This window comes from Pseudochaenichthys georgianus, chromosome 9 (genome assembly GCF_902827115.2).
Source record: "Pseudochaenichthys georgianus chromosome 9, fPseGeo1.2, whole genome shotgun sequence".
Taxonomy (NCBI): domain Eukaryota; kingdom Metazoa; phylum Chordata; class Actinopteri; order Perciformes; family Channichthyidae; genus Pseudochaenichthys; species Pseudochaenichthys georgianus.
In genome coordinates this window covers 34832890-34850715 of record NC_047511.1, presented here as the reverse complement: position 1 = coordinate 34850715, position 17826 = coordinate 34832890, and the positions used below count along the sequence as shown (strand labels likewise).

At 40.9% G+C, this 17826-nt stretch overlaps 1 protein-coding gene across 1 annotated transcript; it reads right to left on the bottom strand.

Moving 5' to 3' along the window:
• Positions 1-1348: 1348 nt before the first annotated feature.
• On the bottom strand, positions 1349-16981 carry marco (macrophage receptor with collagenous structure). The gene is made up of 11 exons (XM_034091920.2): positions 16776-16981; positions 13830-13928; positions 12877-13028; positions 11982-12099; positions 11555-11626; positions 9940-10029; positions 7849-7935; positions 7465-7500; positions 4746-4805; positions 3973-4137; positions 1349-1708 (listed from the first exon to the last, which is right to left on the bottom strand). Exons 1-11 carry the CDS (start codon positions 16882-16884, stop codon positions 1578-1580), a joined length of 1119 nt encoding a protein of 372 aa, XP_033947811.1. The 5' UTR covers positions 16885-16981; the 3' UTR covers positions 1349-1577.
• Positions 16982-17826: the final 845 nt, after the last annotated feature.

Here is a 17826-nt window from a genome sequence, read left to right as displayed (position 1 = left end):
TAACACAATAAAATATATTGCTGTTTCCGGTTTAGTTTACGACGGATACATTTTGTTATCCACAGACGACCACACATATTGTTTTGATATTTGTAACACAAAAGCGATGGGAAAAACCCACAGCAACACAGAAAAGATGATCTTAACATGACCCAGCTGTCTAGTTAATAAAAAAATATAATATCAAACAAAATATTACTATTAACTTTATTGTTAAATTAAAACAGAAGGGTAAAAGAATAGTTTCCGGTCTATTCTGAGGTCCAATCTCTGTAGATAAATAAAGAACTAAGCCAGATGTGTAATATTTAATGCAGCCGAACCATTCATCACAATGCATTTATGTGATGACTTTCAAAGAGTAAAGCAAGCACTAGCTGAATAAAGTATGATTTTATCTTTTACGAAACGTTTTTTTTCATATGGAATGCAGTCAGAGGTCAACCAATCACAGAGTTTAAGGACTAATCACGGGGTTTGTCGAGCAAAGAGCATGGTGTCTCAAACGATAGCTGAGGATTAGGGGTGTCCTCGGCCATCCTAAACTCCGATACAACTATTTGTTTCTCAGAGTCGAAGGGGAAAAACACAAAACCATTGTACACAATTTAAACCAATCAATGTTGTGTAATTAACAAGGATATAACTTAACTTTTCAAATACTTATTTTAAGTTTAAATACATGATTTTATTTTTCAAAGTTCATGATCCTCAAACATTCAAGTACATTCTGTGTTATCTCACCCCCTCACTGACTGACTGAGAATGAGCAGGATTGTAAGTATTCTAACATTTCACCAGGAGGGAGTTGGTCTAAAAATATCAGTTCTACCTACCAATGTATTCATCATACTGTACATCTATCCTAAATATTTGAATGTTATCATTAATTCAAGCTTAAAACAAAAATCTACCGAATAGTCAAGTTGCATTTTACATCCTGTGAGACCTTTTGGCCCAAAACTTTTTTGTGAGTTCATAATGACAAATCATATTTTCTTTTGTTTATTCTTGAGTTTAAGTTTATATGAATGGACACATGAGTTCAAAGTAACTTTGAACACAAAAACCTAATGAGTTAATCCTTCAGTGGTCACATCTGCTAAAAACGTCCCTGAGATATCTGGATAAAATGGTTCTGTTGAACAGGCCGGAAAAACAACAGCTCTGGCCACAGATGGATAAAAAGGGTATCAAATAATAATAAAAAAGCAATTATAAGGCAAGAGAGGCCATGTGGAGGAAGGGGATTGATTCTGAGGAGGGCATTGCAGCAGTGATTTGGGGTTGAATTGGGGATACATATTATTAATCCACTGAGTACAGAATGAAGAAAAGATGCCAGAGATATTTTCCAGGAACATTTTTATGCCATTATCAATTTTACAGACAGAACTTGTTAAGTGATGCAGTGACAATTTAACTAAAAGACATTTGATATGCTGTGTTTCAATAACATGAATATAAATCCAGCTGTGAACATCATTAGTAGCAGCACAATTCATTGTTCATATCCCCAGTGAGACATGTGCATATTGTCAATGAATGGTTTTGAAACACATTTTTCAGAGTGGACTCTAAACACACAGCAGCCCAGCGTCCTCGTTGTGTTTGCAGTCGTTAACACCCACTCCACTGTGACGGCAGTTGAAGATGTTTGACTCTGTTCCCAAACATTGCAGGTCATCCAGCCAGATCCTCCCGGTCCCTACAGAAGGACAGCGCTTTTTAATTTGTATATGGTTCCAGCATGGATGTTTACCATGGCAGTGAAAAGGCAAAGAAAGCTACATCTACTGCCCTGACTAGAGACCAGCGGACATCAGTAGGAACAATCACTGCTTCACTGTAACAGCACTTGTTAGTTTTAGGTGTATATATATATATATAGTGGACAGGGTCTCCACTGTAGGAACAGTATGATAGCAGCAGAGAGGATTTGCTCTGTGTAGCACACATTACACAGAGGGGAATCACAGCGGCTCTGTCCATGCTTTAGATAGCTGTCAGATTACTGTCTGACTTCATGCCAATTATTCAGTAATCCTGTTATAATAAAGTCAAAAACCCTCTGATTTCGCTCATATTTTGTCATGCATTTCTTTACCTAACACCCCCCACCCCCCCTCCCATACAAATACAGATATTACAAATGTCATTAATCGTGATTAACGCGTTTACATTTTTTAAGCGATTAACAGCACTAGTATAAATTCAGTGTTAAACAAATGGCAGGTTTGTTTAAAACATCATTTGAAAATAAAATAAAAGCGAATGTTTTATTTATGACAGTCAGTAGCTCGCTCAACGTTACACGCTAGTGTCCTGTTTCAATTTACTTTCTGTGGTTAGGTGCAATGACTGATTTTGGTTTTGGCATTGGCGCAGTGCGTGTCACGGTCCAAACTGTGTTCCTGTTTGTTCCCCTGTGTGTGTGTGTGTGTGTGTGTGTGTGTGTGTGTGTGTGTGTGTGTGTGTGTGTGTGTGTGTGTGTGTGTGTGTGTGTGTGTGTGTGTGTGTGTGTGTGTGTGTGTGGAGGGTGTGGTTTCCCTTGCAGGCAGCAGCCTGATTGCTCTCACCTGGCCGTCCGACTCAGCTGTCCCTCATCATCTAATCAGGACACAGTTTATCTACTCCAGTCTCCCAGCAACTCACCACCAGATTGTTTTCTACACCAGTGGTATTACATCCTCCTGGCTGCCCATTTAGTTATCCTGTCTGTGTGTAATTCCGTACTTTTTGTAACGAGTTTCTCCTTGTGTTTCCAGTGCAATCCCTCGGCCATCGTCCACCAGAGCTTCCAGCCAACCTGCCTGCTTCTTCCTGCATCATACCTCCCTAGTTATCAGTCCAGCCTGAACAGCCTACCTCCACTCCGGACCTCCATAATCACCAAACCTGCCTGAGTCTCCGAAACAATAAACTATTTAAACATCTTCAGTCATTGCCTGCGCCTGGGTCCTGTTTAAAACATAATCTTAAAAGTGCGTTCATCAGATTAAGGGGCGTTGGTGAACTCCAGTTCGAAACCCGCCTCGGCCGCCACTGCGTCAGGCCGTTGTGTCCTTGGGCAAGACACTTTACCCGCATTTGCTCCTGTGGGTAATGTCCACAGTAATGACATTTACATGTCTAATATGTGTAATATGTAATTGTAAAGCGCTTTGAGCACCTGTAAAAGAGCTCTAATAAAAAATGTTTTAATTTCTTATTATTTCCAGTATTTATGGTGTGCTAATATTACAGCTTTTATATTATAATAAACTGGACAAAGTGTTGGAATTGTTTACTTGTCAAACATTGGCCTTGTCAAAGATGATCAGCTGTTACTTATGTAATTAGTAATTTATCCATAAAATATCTATCATTTAACTTATACAAATAAAATCCAAGGTGCATGACAAAATGTCCTTTATGTGCCAGCAAACACTCAACCATGCTGCTCTCTTAGCTAGTTAATGAATACATTAACGCCATGAAAAGAGTTCTCTCGAAAAAACACAGATGTGAGATGCTGTGTGGTGCTGTTGGGTGTGAGCTGTTGGATGCTGTGTGGTGCTGTTGGATGGTGTGTGGTGGTGTTGGATGCTGTGTGGTGCTGTTGGATGCTGTGTGATGCTGTTGGGTGTGAGCTGTGGGATGTGAGCTGTTGGATGCTGTGTGGTGCTGTTGGATGTGAGCTGTTGGATGCTGTGTGGTGCTGTTGGATGGTGTGTGGTGGTGTTGGATGCTGTGTGGTGCTGTTGGATGCTGTGTGATGCTGTTGGGTGTGAGCTGTTGGATGCTGTGTGGTGCTGTTGGATGTGAGCTGTTGGATGCTGTGTGGTGCTGTAGGATGCTGTGTGATGCTGTTGGGTGTGAGCTGTTGGATGTGAGCTGTTGGATGCTGTGTGGTGCTGTTGGATGCTGTGTGGTGCTGTAGGATGCTGTGTGCTGCTGTGTGCTGCAGAGTGGCGACCTCAGCAGACTCACCTTCGCTGGCAATGAAGGTGCTGACGGCGGCCTGGAAGCCGAGCATCTTACAGATCACTTTCCCATCCACGGTGTCGAAACTGTCGTCACACACGGTGCCCCATACCCCGTCATGCTGCACCTCCACCCGGCCTCGAGATGGCCCCGGGACGAGCCGCACCAGCTCTGTGAGGACACAAAGAGGGGGGGTCCAAGTGGATATACGCAGTATTTATAATATACTGTATGTATATATATATTTATATGCGTACTGCTGCTTTGACCTTTTTATTAAGAGCAATTTATTAAAGTTGTAGTCGGTGGAAGAAGAATCACATATTTTATGTAAGTTAAAGTACAAATGAATTAGTATAAAAATAAGTCAAGAACCAAACGGAAACATTCTCATGCAGAATGACAAATTGTATCAATAAAATGCATGTATAATATCACTGGATTATAATTAACGAGCCATTATTGTGAAATTAATGTTGCAGCTGGTAAAGATGGAGCTAATTTAAATAATTTCATACTGCCAGGTTTTTTAAGCCATTATAGTAAATATGTGTAGATTTTTGGATTAATAAGTGGAACCTGCAAAGTAACTAGCAACTAATCTTATCAGATAAATGTAAGTAAAATGTAGAATATTTTCTTACAAATTGTATCATAGTAGAAGTATAAAGTAAAATACAAAGACCTCAACAATGTATTTAAGTATAGCATTTGATTTAATGTACTCAGAAGTTTTTTTAAATCTATTGTTGACTTTCTAAATTCACTTATTGACTTACTCTCTTGTGTTATTCCTGGGTCTCCTTTGTCTCCTTTGGCACCGGGGAAACCGGGGGGGCCTGTGGAAGAAACATGTTTATAGAAATATATCTATGGGAATCGATCTTCACAACACACTGACAGTTTACATGAAATGATAGGTAGACACTCCATCAAAGGAGAATGTCCTCAAATCAATGTTTATTTATATAGCCCAATATCACAAATGTTACATTTGTCTCAGTGGTCTTCACAGTTTGTACAGAATATCAGTATGACAATACGACACCCTCTGTTCTTTGACCCTCACACCGTACAAGGAAAAACTTCCAGAGAAAACCCACAGTTTAAAGGGGAACATGGGAGAAACCTCAGAGAGAGCAACAGAGGAGGGATCCCTCTCCCAGGACGGACAGACGTGCAATAGATGCCGTGTGTACATTGAAAAGATAATACATTTACAACATTGGCCTGTATGTAGGTCTGAGGTCTTTTTGAACATGGTTTAGTGCAGGTGTCAGCAGGCTGGGAGGCCTTTACATGTGAGTGCATATCAATACAGCCACTTTGAGACTGCTAGATAATTTAGACTTCTGGATTGCAAGGGAATTTGTTGAGAATATTCTCTTACATTTTTCTTTTCCGTTAATGTTTTTAAAATATGTTTGGGTAAAATCACATTTTAAACCTTTTAAGCTTTTAATGTTAAACTCAAGCTAGGGTTGTTGTAGTAGGCAAAGACAAAGGAGTCTAACTGGGCTGAGTAACATTAAGTGTTTATTTCTCCCTCACCTTATTCAGACATGTGTACACTCTCCATATTATGAAAAATATAGATGACATACACTTGTAATTAGATATGTAAGATATGTCACATGTCAAAATCCAGCAAGGGGGGCCAGAGATATGGAAAATCCACCCAAATGGCCCCAGAAGAGGTTTTTTTGTGCTAAATCTGTCTAAAAAGGTCAAATATCACTTGTTTTGCATCAATCTTGATACAGGGTACTTATTATATGTTTTACTTTGGATTCCTAAAGCTTTTAGTCTACTAACCCATCATCCAAGGTTAGTTTTCACTATAAGTACAACATATCTTTTGGACGGACACTATCATTTACAGTTTTTTACCATGTTCAATCTGAATTTTCTTTAAAATAAACATCTATATTTATTCTGACTTTTCTACATCCAACTCACAGGTGTATCATTACTTTGAGAAAAAAGATTATTAATTTAACCCTTTTAGAAGGGAAGATATGGTCATTTGTTCTGGGAATGTCATTTTCGAGCCTGAAACCTGAAAAACAGGCTCGGGGTTTAACAGGTTAACGGACATGTTGACCGGCGAAAGAAAATGTTAACGGAAACTCTGCCGCATGGTTCCCTCATCCCTTGGAAGAGGCGGAGAGGTGGATGTTTTTCATCTGCTGGTGGACTACCAGAGAGATTTACAGCAGGAGCACACGCCGTCCACCGCGGAGAATAAACAGAAGGGCAACCATACTCCGGGGTCTTCTTCGCTGCTTTTGGTGTATTTTGTGGCGGCAGCAGTGCCACTTACAGGCCCGGCAGACGCCTCTACAGCGTGCCCAGGTCTCGTGTGAACAGACACGTTAATTGAGCCGAATGCGTGTGAACGGAAGACTTTTTTGAAAACGCATACGGTGCATAAACGCAAACGTTCCCGTGTAAATTGGGTCTTAAAGGTGGGGTAGGTAAGTTTGAGAAACCGGCTCGAGATACACTTTTTGTTATATTCCATGGAATGCTCTTCACATCCCGATAGCAAAGAATATCTCAAGTGCTTTGACAAAAAATCCATAAAAAATGTCATCTGTGGAAGCCGCAGTACTGTAAAAAGCACGACCAATCATTTTTGCCGGCCCGGCTAAAGGGATTGGATGGCCTACCTGCCTGTCAGCCTTCCATCGGGGCACAAACTTATCTCGTGCTCTCATTGGTCATGTGCGCGTTTGTGTGTGTTGGAGGAGGGGCTCTGTAAGGAAGTGGCAGATTTTTTCCGGCTGTGTATTTTCTAATTCTAGCGCACTCGAGCTGGTTTCTCCAAAATTACCTACCCCACCTTTACTACTTAAGATGTAAGAACTACAGACATGTCTCTTATTCCTGTTCTTTTTGTAAAACTGGATGTTTTTTTGTTCTCAGATATCATTCATACATTTAAACCCTGGTGTAGGAGCCATTTTATTGGGTGTTGTTGGTGTCTCAGTTTACCTTATTTATATGTATAGTGCAATATTATTTTTTAACACTTGGTAGCGGGGTTTAGTTGCACCGGGTGTATAAAGGGGTCACAGGTGACAGGAAATGACAAGGACACAGGAGGAAGAGCATACCGATTCTACACAGCCCGGCAGATGCTCATACCACAACCCTTTGACAAAGTATACTTAAACCTTGGTATGTAAAGCAAAAATAAAACATCATCCTAAACTGCAGCAAAAGACTGGAAATTCATCTGTTTGTGTCTGCGTCAGGATCACTCTAAACCCTCCTGTGAAGTAATGGCAAAAGGATATAGGACATTGGAACATTAAAATTGCCATTACACCTGGTGTTAAATCTGTTCTTCAACTTAATCTGAAATGTTTTTTTATATTGTATTAGTTTTTGTTATTCTATGTTTTATGTGAATGTATATGCTTTGCACAGTACATCACATAAGGAAGAAACATGATTCTAACTGAGGTTTCTCTAACCTTATTATACTCTCACCTTGAGTTCCATTGAAACCTGGAGGTCCTTGTACACCTGAAGACAAGATAACAAAAATACATCTTATGAAAGACTCTTGCTGAACATCACTGAGTGGATTCAATCTACAGTTTAAAGACATATTCATGTTTAGAGGCCAACTAACACTTGCCCATAATGTTAGTGTTACATAAACTGAGTCTGTTCCAACTGAAACACAAGCAATGATTGACAACACTCAGTATGTGCAGCTCAATGAAGTCCCTCGACTTTTCAGGGAAAAAAAACTCCTTGAAATAAATAACGACAGGCAGATTGGTCTATAACAGTAATTTCAACAACAAAGTATGAACACAAGCAACTGGCTCATCAGATAATAGAACCAAACACTGTCCAAACCCTTACCTTGGGCCCCCAGGTCTCCTTTCTCTCCCTTTGCACCTGGACCTTGCTCCCCTGGGGCTCCTGTGACCCCAGATGAACCCCTGGGACCTGCATTCAAAACACACACACACACACACACACACACACACACACACACACACACACACACACACACACACACACACACACACACACACACACACACACACACACACACACACACACACACACACACACACACACACACACACACACACACACACACACACACATACACACACACACACATATATTTCTTAAAATCAAGCTGTGCAAATTGTATCATACATCATGTGAAATGGAGCTGTGTCAGCGATATTACAGGAGATGACTAGAAGTGGAAGGAGGAAGAGAAACTGAATTTTCATATTTTCACAATTACAGTCTGCTGATCTGCTGATTTTCAGTCATTGGTCATACAGTCGATGGCCCAATAAGGCTGTCTCACTGTCAAATATATATTGCTTGAAGTGAACCCTTAAAAGCTAATTTAAGTAATGCGCATTTCTGCAGACTTTGCCTGTGGGAATTCAATTAAATTAAATGTGATTTACGGAAGTAGTAAAAAGAAGAGGTAGATAGACATGAAACCAGTGGCGAGCCGTGACTTTTATACCTAGGCCCTCTGACCCCCCCTTCCCTCGAGAAAAAAAAGAAGAGTTATTACGTCACAGCATATACTTCACCGGAATATCAAAACAGCGGCCCGGGTGCATCTACCACACAAAACAACACCATTTATATAAACACCTATCATGACAGGGCACCCACAGCCAAGTAGCAATTACAAATGAATTAAGTCGGCACGGCGGCCCACATTGAAAATGGCCTACCTCTGATGATCAAATAACTTAAACACAAAGTCCATCCTCCTGTCCTTTTGGATGAAGCACTTGATGGCGGGTCATTCAGCTGATCCTTTGCCACTCCAGTTTATCATTGTAACTCAATCTTGAAAATGACTCAGTTAATAATTTCGCAACGATGTCATCACTATCACTGAAGTGAGCCATCATGAACAGACTTATGCTAATCATAAATCTATCCATCATAAATCTATCGATTAGATTTATGATTCAAAAATAATAAAAGTAGGGTAGACATATGGATATTATCCGGCTGAACAAAACGTGCATTTATCTAACAGGTTCGTTCCACAGACCTTATTTCAAGCTATTTTCCAAAATCCTATGGAGAAATCCCATTGCTTTTTTTGTCGAGGGAACCTCCATGGAGGGAACCCAAGCACAGCTTACTTCCGGGTTTTACGACTTGTCACTGCACCACTACCACTGCACCACCACCACTGCACATGTATAAAGCTCACAGCGGGGGGGAACTTGTCATAAAGTCCGCGAAAATAAAGCCCACCCATTTAGAGGGAAGATATGATTGGTCAATTGACATTACTCTCTCATTGGCCCTCTGTGAATGTACAGAGGGACCAACAAGCTCTCCCGTCTTCACAGTAACTCGCAGAGACAGCATTTAACCCTTCACATTCCAACAGAAACTGAACAGGCAGATTCGAAGGATTTATTTCTTTGGAAATGTTATTTTAAATACAATTAAATCAACTTATCTTGGTAAAACTAATGAAAAATGTAACAAAAAAAATAATATTCCAAAAAAAACGTTTTCTTTTTAATGTTTTCAAATATTATTTTTTAGAATATCTTAGGGCGGCCCTCACCGTGAGCACAGTGAGGAAGACATAGATTATCTAAGTTTGCTAAGCTTTAAGGACTGAAATGGCAGCATTTTTTATTGAGTACAACTATACTAAAATAAATGTACGTTCTTAAGATTTAAATACTAATTATTTGAGACAATTAAAACTTAAAAACAGGACAATGTTGACTACATTTGAAAAAAATAAGGCACAGCTGAGGTAGAGGTAAAGTCTTTCCAAATGTGTCTATCTGGAGGATTTATACTGTTTCAACTTTCAGCAGTTTGTTTGGGACACCCCTTTTCTGTTGTCTTTTCTAAATGCAAGCATCTTCTCAAAAAATCACATCTAGAAGATTACAACAAATAAATACATTTACAAATAATTATTATGAAACTCACCAATTTGACCATCAACTCCAGGCTCTCCAGGTTGGCCCTTGAGTCCCATTTCACCCTTAGGTCCTAGAGGGCCAGCACCACCACTGTCACCTGAAAAGCAGTTTTCAGCTTTTAGGCCATTACACACATGTGACAATTATATGAATATATAGTTCAGTCACAGGTTCACTAGCAAAAACCTGCAAGGTTCTACAATGAATGCGTTCGGGCGTGGCCAGCTCTCTAACACCACCAGGTAGAATTTATTTTGGAAAGGCCACACATTAAGTTTTCTGAAATTTCACATATTCAAATTTCCCTATTGCAAATTACTCATGCAATTGTGAACACTTTTAAAAGCTAAAAATGTTTCATTAGGAAGTCGGCCATTTTAAATGATGTGTATTTTAAATGATGTGTATTTTTCCTGGGTTTTTAGCAAACTTTTACGAACTCCTCCTAGGGAGTAGATCGTAAAATTTGAATTTTTGAAATTCACATTTTATAATGCAGCATTCCCCTTTAGTTGGATTTTGTTTTGTTTTTTTAATTGAAATTTCGCTCTTTGGAAGCACCACCGGAATTTCAGTCAGCAAAATATTTTAGACTTGTCGGATCACTAACATAAATGGCTAAGTGCATGGCAGTCTGGGGTAGTTTGGGGATAAAGTAAAACTTTTTCAAGAGATTTTTTAGAGCTGCAGCCATAGCCATGATTTGAGTAATACTGTATCTCTTGGCTCCAACTGACCCTGAAAGTAACCCTAACCCTAATTGAAGTTAATAAACTTACTTTGTAAATCCTTTAATTTATAAATAATGTAATTTATTCACATACATTTTTGTTGACCTAATGGTTCTATAGAAAAATTAGACAGAGGTAGTTAGTCAACTTTATCCAGCCCCGATAAATATTTCATTCAGGTGATGTCAGTGCACTGGCTAAACTGTGTGGGTTTGTGATGTAGTGGCAGCAGCCCATCCAACAGGCAGAGTTCATCAGCCGGAATAATCAGCAGGCTGACAGCTCATCATGGCCCTGATCATGGCGGCCTCACGTCTCATGCTGCACACACACATGCTGCTCTGCACAGATGTTATACAATGAACGTTTCAAAATAAGGTCCTGATGTTTCTTTTGCTCAGAGGTTCAGCGGGCTCCAACAGGTTTTCTGAAGCACACTGATGTCAGACACAACATTGTATGAGTATTGTTGAGATGCTTCTGAGATTAGTGTAGGTCCATATATTTCTCCCATGGTTGTGTATCTCTGTGTTTTCAGCACCAGGGTATGTTTGGTTGCTTAACACAAAACCCAGGGCTGCCCCTCACTACACGCAGATCACACAGACTGCTTGGGGCCTCTCGGAGGGGGGCTCAATCTTGCGGAGGGAGCCTCATCGTATGTGCAAATGCGGCGCACTTCAGCTTCAGTGCGCCACAGTTTCGCCGCTGCGAGGCTCGGGCGCTCACAGTTCACGCACGTGCTCCTCTAGAACCCCCCTCCACCCCGCCGACGCTCGTGACACACAGGGCCTCATCACATAACTTTGCGTGGGGCCACAATTTGGCCAGCCCTTCACAATCCTGTTTCTAGTGCTAACTTTTACTCTATTGGTCTTAATGCTGACTCACCTTTGAGGCCTCTCTCTCCTGGCACACCTTGAGTTCCTTGAAGCCCCTCTCTACCTGGAGAACCAGGAGGTCCTGGGGACACACAAATGATGCAAAGCTTCATACATTCTGACCTAAAGGTTATGTTCAGGTTATTACAGTTTTACAATTTGCAGTTCAGCAGTGTTAATCTTAAAATATATCTATAAGAAAGCAACAGCTACGAACGCTTTTTGAGATGTAAATGAATTTCCCTGGAATAGTATTTAAATATAAACACACACACACACACACACACACACACACACACACACACACACACACACACACACACACACACACACACACACACACACACACACACACACACACACACACACACACACACACACACACACACACACACACACACACACACACACACACACATACAGTATGTGTGTCCTACCTGGTTGGAGGCTGATACTGTTCACGTGGTGCTCCAGGGTGTGTGTGCTGCTGTTGAGCAGACTCAGCCCAGCCTGCAGTCTCTCCAGCGGACCCTGCTCTCCACACAGCCCGCTCACCTGTCCTCTCCAACAGGTGGAGAACACTGTCAATCATCAGCCCAATGCCCCTCTGCCAACCACTGCTTCAAAGTGTTGACTGAGTATTCAACATAACTCCACAAATACCAAACAAACACATATAACTACTTTCTCATCAAGGTTTGATATAAAAAGTGCAAAAGAGATTATGATATTAATAAAAATAATTGCATGAAGCAAATATTCAAGGCAAAGAGGGTTCAAACAATTTCTCCCCTTTAGAATCTCCATAAGAGATCTCCATGTCTTCTCGAAAACGTGGCAAATCCTGTACGTTAACTCGACACGTGTCTGCATTGTGTCGTTTTATGTTGAATTCATTGCTTAAACAGCTTCTTGACAAATAACGGTGTAACCATCTGTGAGTCAGTCAGTGAGCCTGTTCTCTGAAGTCCGGCTGTAGAGATGGAGCCAAACCTGATGACCTCACTGCACCAGCTTTTACTGCCGGAAAAATAAATCCAGCCCATAACCTTCTCATAAACACAGTTTATTAATGATTAGGTTCAAGCTGACCCAACTGCATCCTGACTCCAACTCTGTAGTACACAAACAGACATGAGAGTGATATGATGAGTGATATCTACTCTCACTCTACGAAAATTGCTATATTTTTCTAAATGCTGTAGGATCTTTTGTCAAGAAACAACTAGATAATCAGTTAATACTGAACATCTAAACTGAACCTATACAAATGAAATGAACAACATGAAGATATAAGTGATGATAATTGATTCCAAATAAAGAGCGGAGGACCTGGCTCTTCAGGGCCCACAGAAGGTCCCTCAGGGTCTCCGTGTCTCGACTGTTGTTGTAGAGTCGAGTCTGGAAGGTGTCTCCACCCAGAGGGAGTCTCGACATCAGCCTTTCCAGCCGGGGCTCTGACACTGAAGATTCCACAGTGAAAACTGGGACAGAGAGGATAAGGAAACTGATCAGACACTTAACTAACCTCACATTTACAGTATAAAATAATATGGGTTTGATTATACACTGCAGTCAGCATGTCGTTGTGTCCCTGGGCAAGACACTTCACCCCAAATTGCTCCTGTGGGGATTGCCCGCAGTATGGAGTATGTAAGTCGCTTTGGATAAAAGCGTCTAACAAATGAAGCTCAGCGCAAGTTCAGTCAGGAAGACCAATATCTTCTGTCTGTTACACGTCATTTCAATACTCTCTCCTCTCTCAATAAGTGATCGGGGGCGTTACTCCCCAGCTAGCCAATCACTTCCCCCTATTCTCACTATCATTGCACCCGCTAACCCCTTTAAATCTGCTCTTCCCTCTCCGTCAGCTGTCATTTCAGGTGGCAACGCGCAACCCTCCTCCACCCCTTCGCCCTCCTGTCTCCTAATTCAGGGCCAAGCTAAAACCTTCTCCCTTCAGACCGGACCAAACTACTTATCACCACCACCAGTGTCTAGACCCCGGGGGGTTCATCAGAGCGGCTTATCCCCTCCTGAATGATCATCCTGCAAACCGGGGCCTAATCGCCGAACACCATTTCATTCACTTGTTATAATCCGTCAATCACTATCCATTCATATTATGTGTCCCGGTAATAAACATGTATTTCCTACATCACGTCTCTCTTGATTGAAGTAACATGTAATGTAAATACAAATATTCTTGATTCTCTTGAATATACCACATTTAAAACGTTTTAATATTTGTATATTTGAAAACAAATAATACTATGGGTTTGTACCTTTATAAATGAGAAAGGCATTAAGAGCAGTCTGTAAAATGAGGTAAACAATGACCACATTGAAACACCACTGTCTCCTGGGCCTCGCTTGCTTCACATCTGAAACACAAACAGGAAACTGTGAACAATCTGCAGCAAACTTAGATATTTTGAGTCATTTCAGGAGACCAACAGTAGCTTGGTTCAACTGATACAAATGCTTTTTCTCGAAGTTAGAAGCATGGTCAACCAGGGTAGACCGTCAGCTGTCAATCACAATAAAAACCCAGGGCAATCGAGATGGGTTTCTTTTTGCCATCAGTGAAGTCAAGAGACTGACAGAGCAAACTATTTATGACGGAGACGTGAACTAATATCCCCTCTGAAGGCTTCAGAGGTGAATGTGTGTGCATGTGTGAGCAGAGCATGTGTGTGCATGTGCTTCTGTACGGTCTACAGGTTTGAGGAATAAGTATACAATAAAGTGGTCAGTGAGGCTTTTCATCTTAGAATAGCAATTAGATGTTTTCATATTTTCATCAGCCGCAACACTATTCATTGGCAACAGTGCAAATATTTTGTATTTAACATAATAAATACCCCAAGTGTAAATATTAAAAAGATTATTTCTATTTGGGTGCTTCAGAGCCCTGTATTGGCTCACTGTCGCTCCTAATGCCTGCAGGCCTGTTCCTTTATTCACATCTCTGATGACATAAATCAACCAATCACCAATTTGCCATGGGACTGATGGTTTCCGTACAACCTGTGATTTGTTTTATATTTGTGTATCATGTGTTACGAACTTGGTTACACAAGGATAAGGACTCAAATGCACAACCCGGGAGACAGAGATAAAGTATAAGTAATATACTTTTATTTGCCAAAAGGATATACAAAAAGAAAAAACACTCTTTGCGAGGTGACAAAAATAAAGAGTTTCAAAAAGGCTCAACAAAAAACGCTCACAACGTGAGGAACAACATTTACAAAAAGTTTTCAGGAGCATGAATCAGGCATGTGTCAAGAGAATAAAAAACTGATGACCAGAGTTCTGACATGAGGACAGGACAAGACGAACTGACACTGAACACTGGGAGACTGGGGAATTTAAACACTCAACAACAAGACACATGTGAAAACAATCAGGGGCGGGGCTGACGCTGATGAGGGCGGGAGAACACATAAGGAAAGGGAGTCAAGGAACCTGAAATGAGACGTGACAACAACAAAACAGGAAGTGAAAAACAATACAACATAAACATGGAACATGACTGATTAACACTTTTGACGGTGCACAACATCATGTTGAAGTGTCTAATCCTATTGTGGTCGGAAAACTGCAGGACTTCCGCCATCTGGCCCGAAAACTCACAAGTGTTGCGTCCATTTAAAGCCCCCCCTCCTACACACACAGGTGGAGGCTGACACTGTTCATTCGCAAAAGTGTACATATCAAATCATAACTATATAAATATTAGATCACATAAACATTTGAACAGTTCTAAACATAATATTTTTATACATAATGAAACTCAAATATACTGTATCTGTCAGATATTTCCATCATAATTAAAAAGGATGTTAAGGGCTCCAACACATTATTTTTTAAGATCTGACTTACTTCAGGTGTTTTTCTATTTGTTAAAAACTTCACTAACAACTGAAACATAATTTGATGGTTTAAACATGTAAATTATCTACAAAACAACAATACTCTGGAGTTTAAGGTACCTGAAGAAAATAAAGTGTTTTTTCATTCTATTGCAATGTGAACAACACTAAACTGTAATATTTGAATGATTTAATCTCAGCAATATAACTGACACAAATGGACTGCGTGGAGTTTAGTATATTCTAAATTGTTCTTTTGGTTTAGGTTAATATCATATTATTACATACATTTAAATATATAGCTCCAAGCATGTTCCAGAACATGCTCTGGACCAATGTAATCATTTATTGTGTTGAGAGATTCATGACCGAAAGAACGAGATCGCGGATACAAGCGGCCAGATCACACGGCATCTATTGCACTTCTGTCCGTCCTGGGAGAGGGATCCCTCCTCTGTTGCTCTCCCTGAGGTTTCTCCCATTTTGCCCTTTAAACTGTGGGTTTTCTCCGGAAGTTTTTCCTTGTACAATGTGAGGGTCTAAGGACAGAGGGTGTCGTATTGTCATACTGATATTCTCTACACACTGTGACCACTGAGACAAATGTAACATTTGTGATATTGGGCTATATAAATAAAAATTGATTGATTGATTGATTGATTGATTGATTGATTGATTGATTGATTGATTGATTGATTGATTGATGGATTGAGATGGGTTTTCTCCGCAGGGTGGCTGGTGTCTCCCTTAGGGATAAGGTGAGAAGTTCAGTCATCCGGGAGGGACTCGGAGTTGAACCGCTCCTCCTTCGCGTCGAAAGGAGCCAGTTGAGGTGGTTTTCGGGCACCTAGTAAGGATGCCACCTGGGCGCCTCCCCAGGGAGGTGTTCCAGGCACGTCCAGCTGGGAGGAGACCGAGGGGTAGACCTAGGACCAGGTGGAGGGATTATATATCTTCGCTGGCCTGGGAGCGCCTTGGAATCCCCCAGTCAGAGCTGGTTGATGTGGCCAGGGAAAAGAAAGTTTGGGGCTCCCTGCTGGAACTGCTACCTCGCGACCCGACCACGGATAAGCGGGAGAAGATGGATGGTGTTGAGAGATTTTGTTTCAACAACATTTCGTCACTTAATTATACTTCCGCTGAAGAGCTATGGTTCAAAAGTGATTTATATATATTGGTATTGCAATGCAATTTAATAGCTATTATTTATACCTTTCTGAATTGAGCATTACATTCTCACATGTTAACTTGATCCTCTAAAAATCTAAATCTTGTGAATCGTGTTACCATGTTTTTGGAATAGTAGCTCAATCTATTGGCTTTGAAAGGTTTTCAGCATCTGTTAATACTCACCCTCGGGCTGGAAACTGTAGAGGTCAGTGGTGCTGACGGACAAGTCAAACAGTGGGTTACTCTGGGTGTAAGATACCTTATCCATGGTCTGGTTCACTGATGTCTCCATGCGCTCTCTAGAGTCCCTTGTCACCTTCAATTCCTACTTCGGGAACACTTATAACCCTCGGTGCATGATGTGGGATGGATGAACTCAAGGACATGGGTTGAAGTAGAGGAAGGAACTGGATCTGAGTGGTAGCTGAGGTTGCACAAATGTTGCTGTGAAACACCCATTTAGTAAAGATGGAAAGTAAAATGAGGAAGTCACTTTAACCACATATGCAAGAAAGCCTTGCAAAACAAGGAGAAACAATTTGTATGTTTCTGCATGGTCTTTTGGTTGGTGTGTCTCTTCTGTTGTGTTTGCTCCCCCCCCCCAATGAAACTTAATATATAACTTCTGATTAAAATGACTTGTGTGTGTGTGCCACTCCCCATGGGTCTTTAGCAACACACACCTTAAAGTATTATGAGGATATCAAAGCTACCATATTTCAAGTGGAAATACCAAATCGCATGGGTTCCTTCGACAAAAAAGCAATGCAATTTCTGCATAGGATTTTGGAAAATAGCTCGAAATAAGGTCTGTGGTTGACACACATTTAAACAACATTGATAGTTCTCATTCATAACACTCCATTCGATGTCTCACTATGGGATGCGCCTCAACGCGTATGCAAACAGAAGCATCAATCTCATTACGCCAATCCTGATTGGCTGGTGATCTTGACGTCAACGTCAGGGAATCCACGCACCCTTTAAGTAGCTTGCGCTACGACGCAGCGTCATTCAAAACACCTCTTCTCGCTTCAGAGCACATCTCGAATTATCAGTAACCGGGCTAGCTTAACGGTCCACAAACTGAACCCAAAGCTAACATTCGGTCGACGGGCGCTTGCCGGTTACTTTTTTGCTTTGCAAGAAGACTGAACAATATTAACACACCAGTTAATATTGTAATCTGCCTCGCCGTTTCTTTCTGTCGAAATAACGGTAAGGTTTGATTTTT

Coding starts and splice junctions, on each gene's coding strand:
- marco (XM_034091920.2), bottom strand. CDS start 16,884: ATGGAGACATCAGTGAACCAGACCATGGATAAGGTATCTTACACCCAG. Junction 11,627..11,981: donor CAGTATCAGCCTCCAACCAG/GTAGGACACACA, acceptor GTGTGTCCCCAG/GACCTCCTGGTTCTCCAGGT. Junction 4,806..7,464: donor AGGTTTCAATGGAACTCAAG/GTGAGAGTATAA, acceptor TTTCTTCCACAG/GCCCCCCCGGTTTCCCCGGT.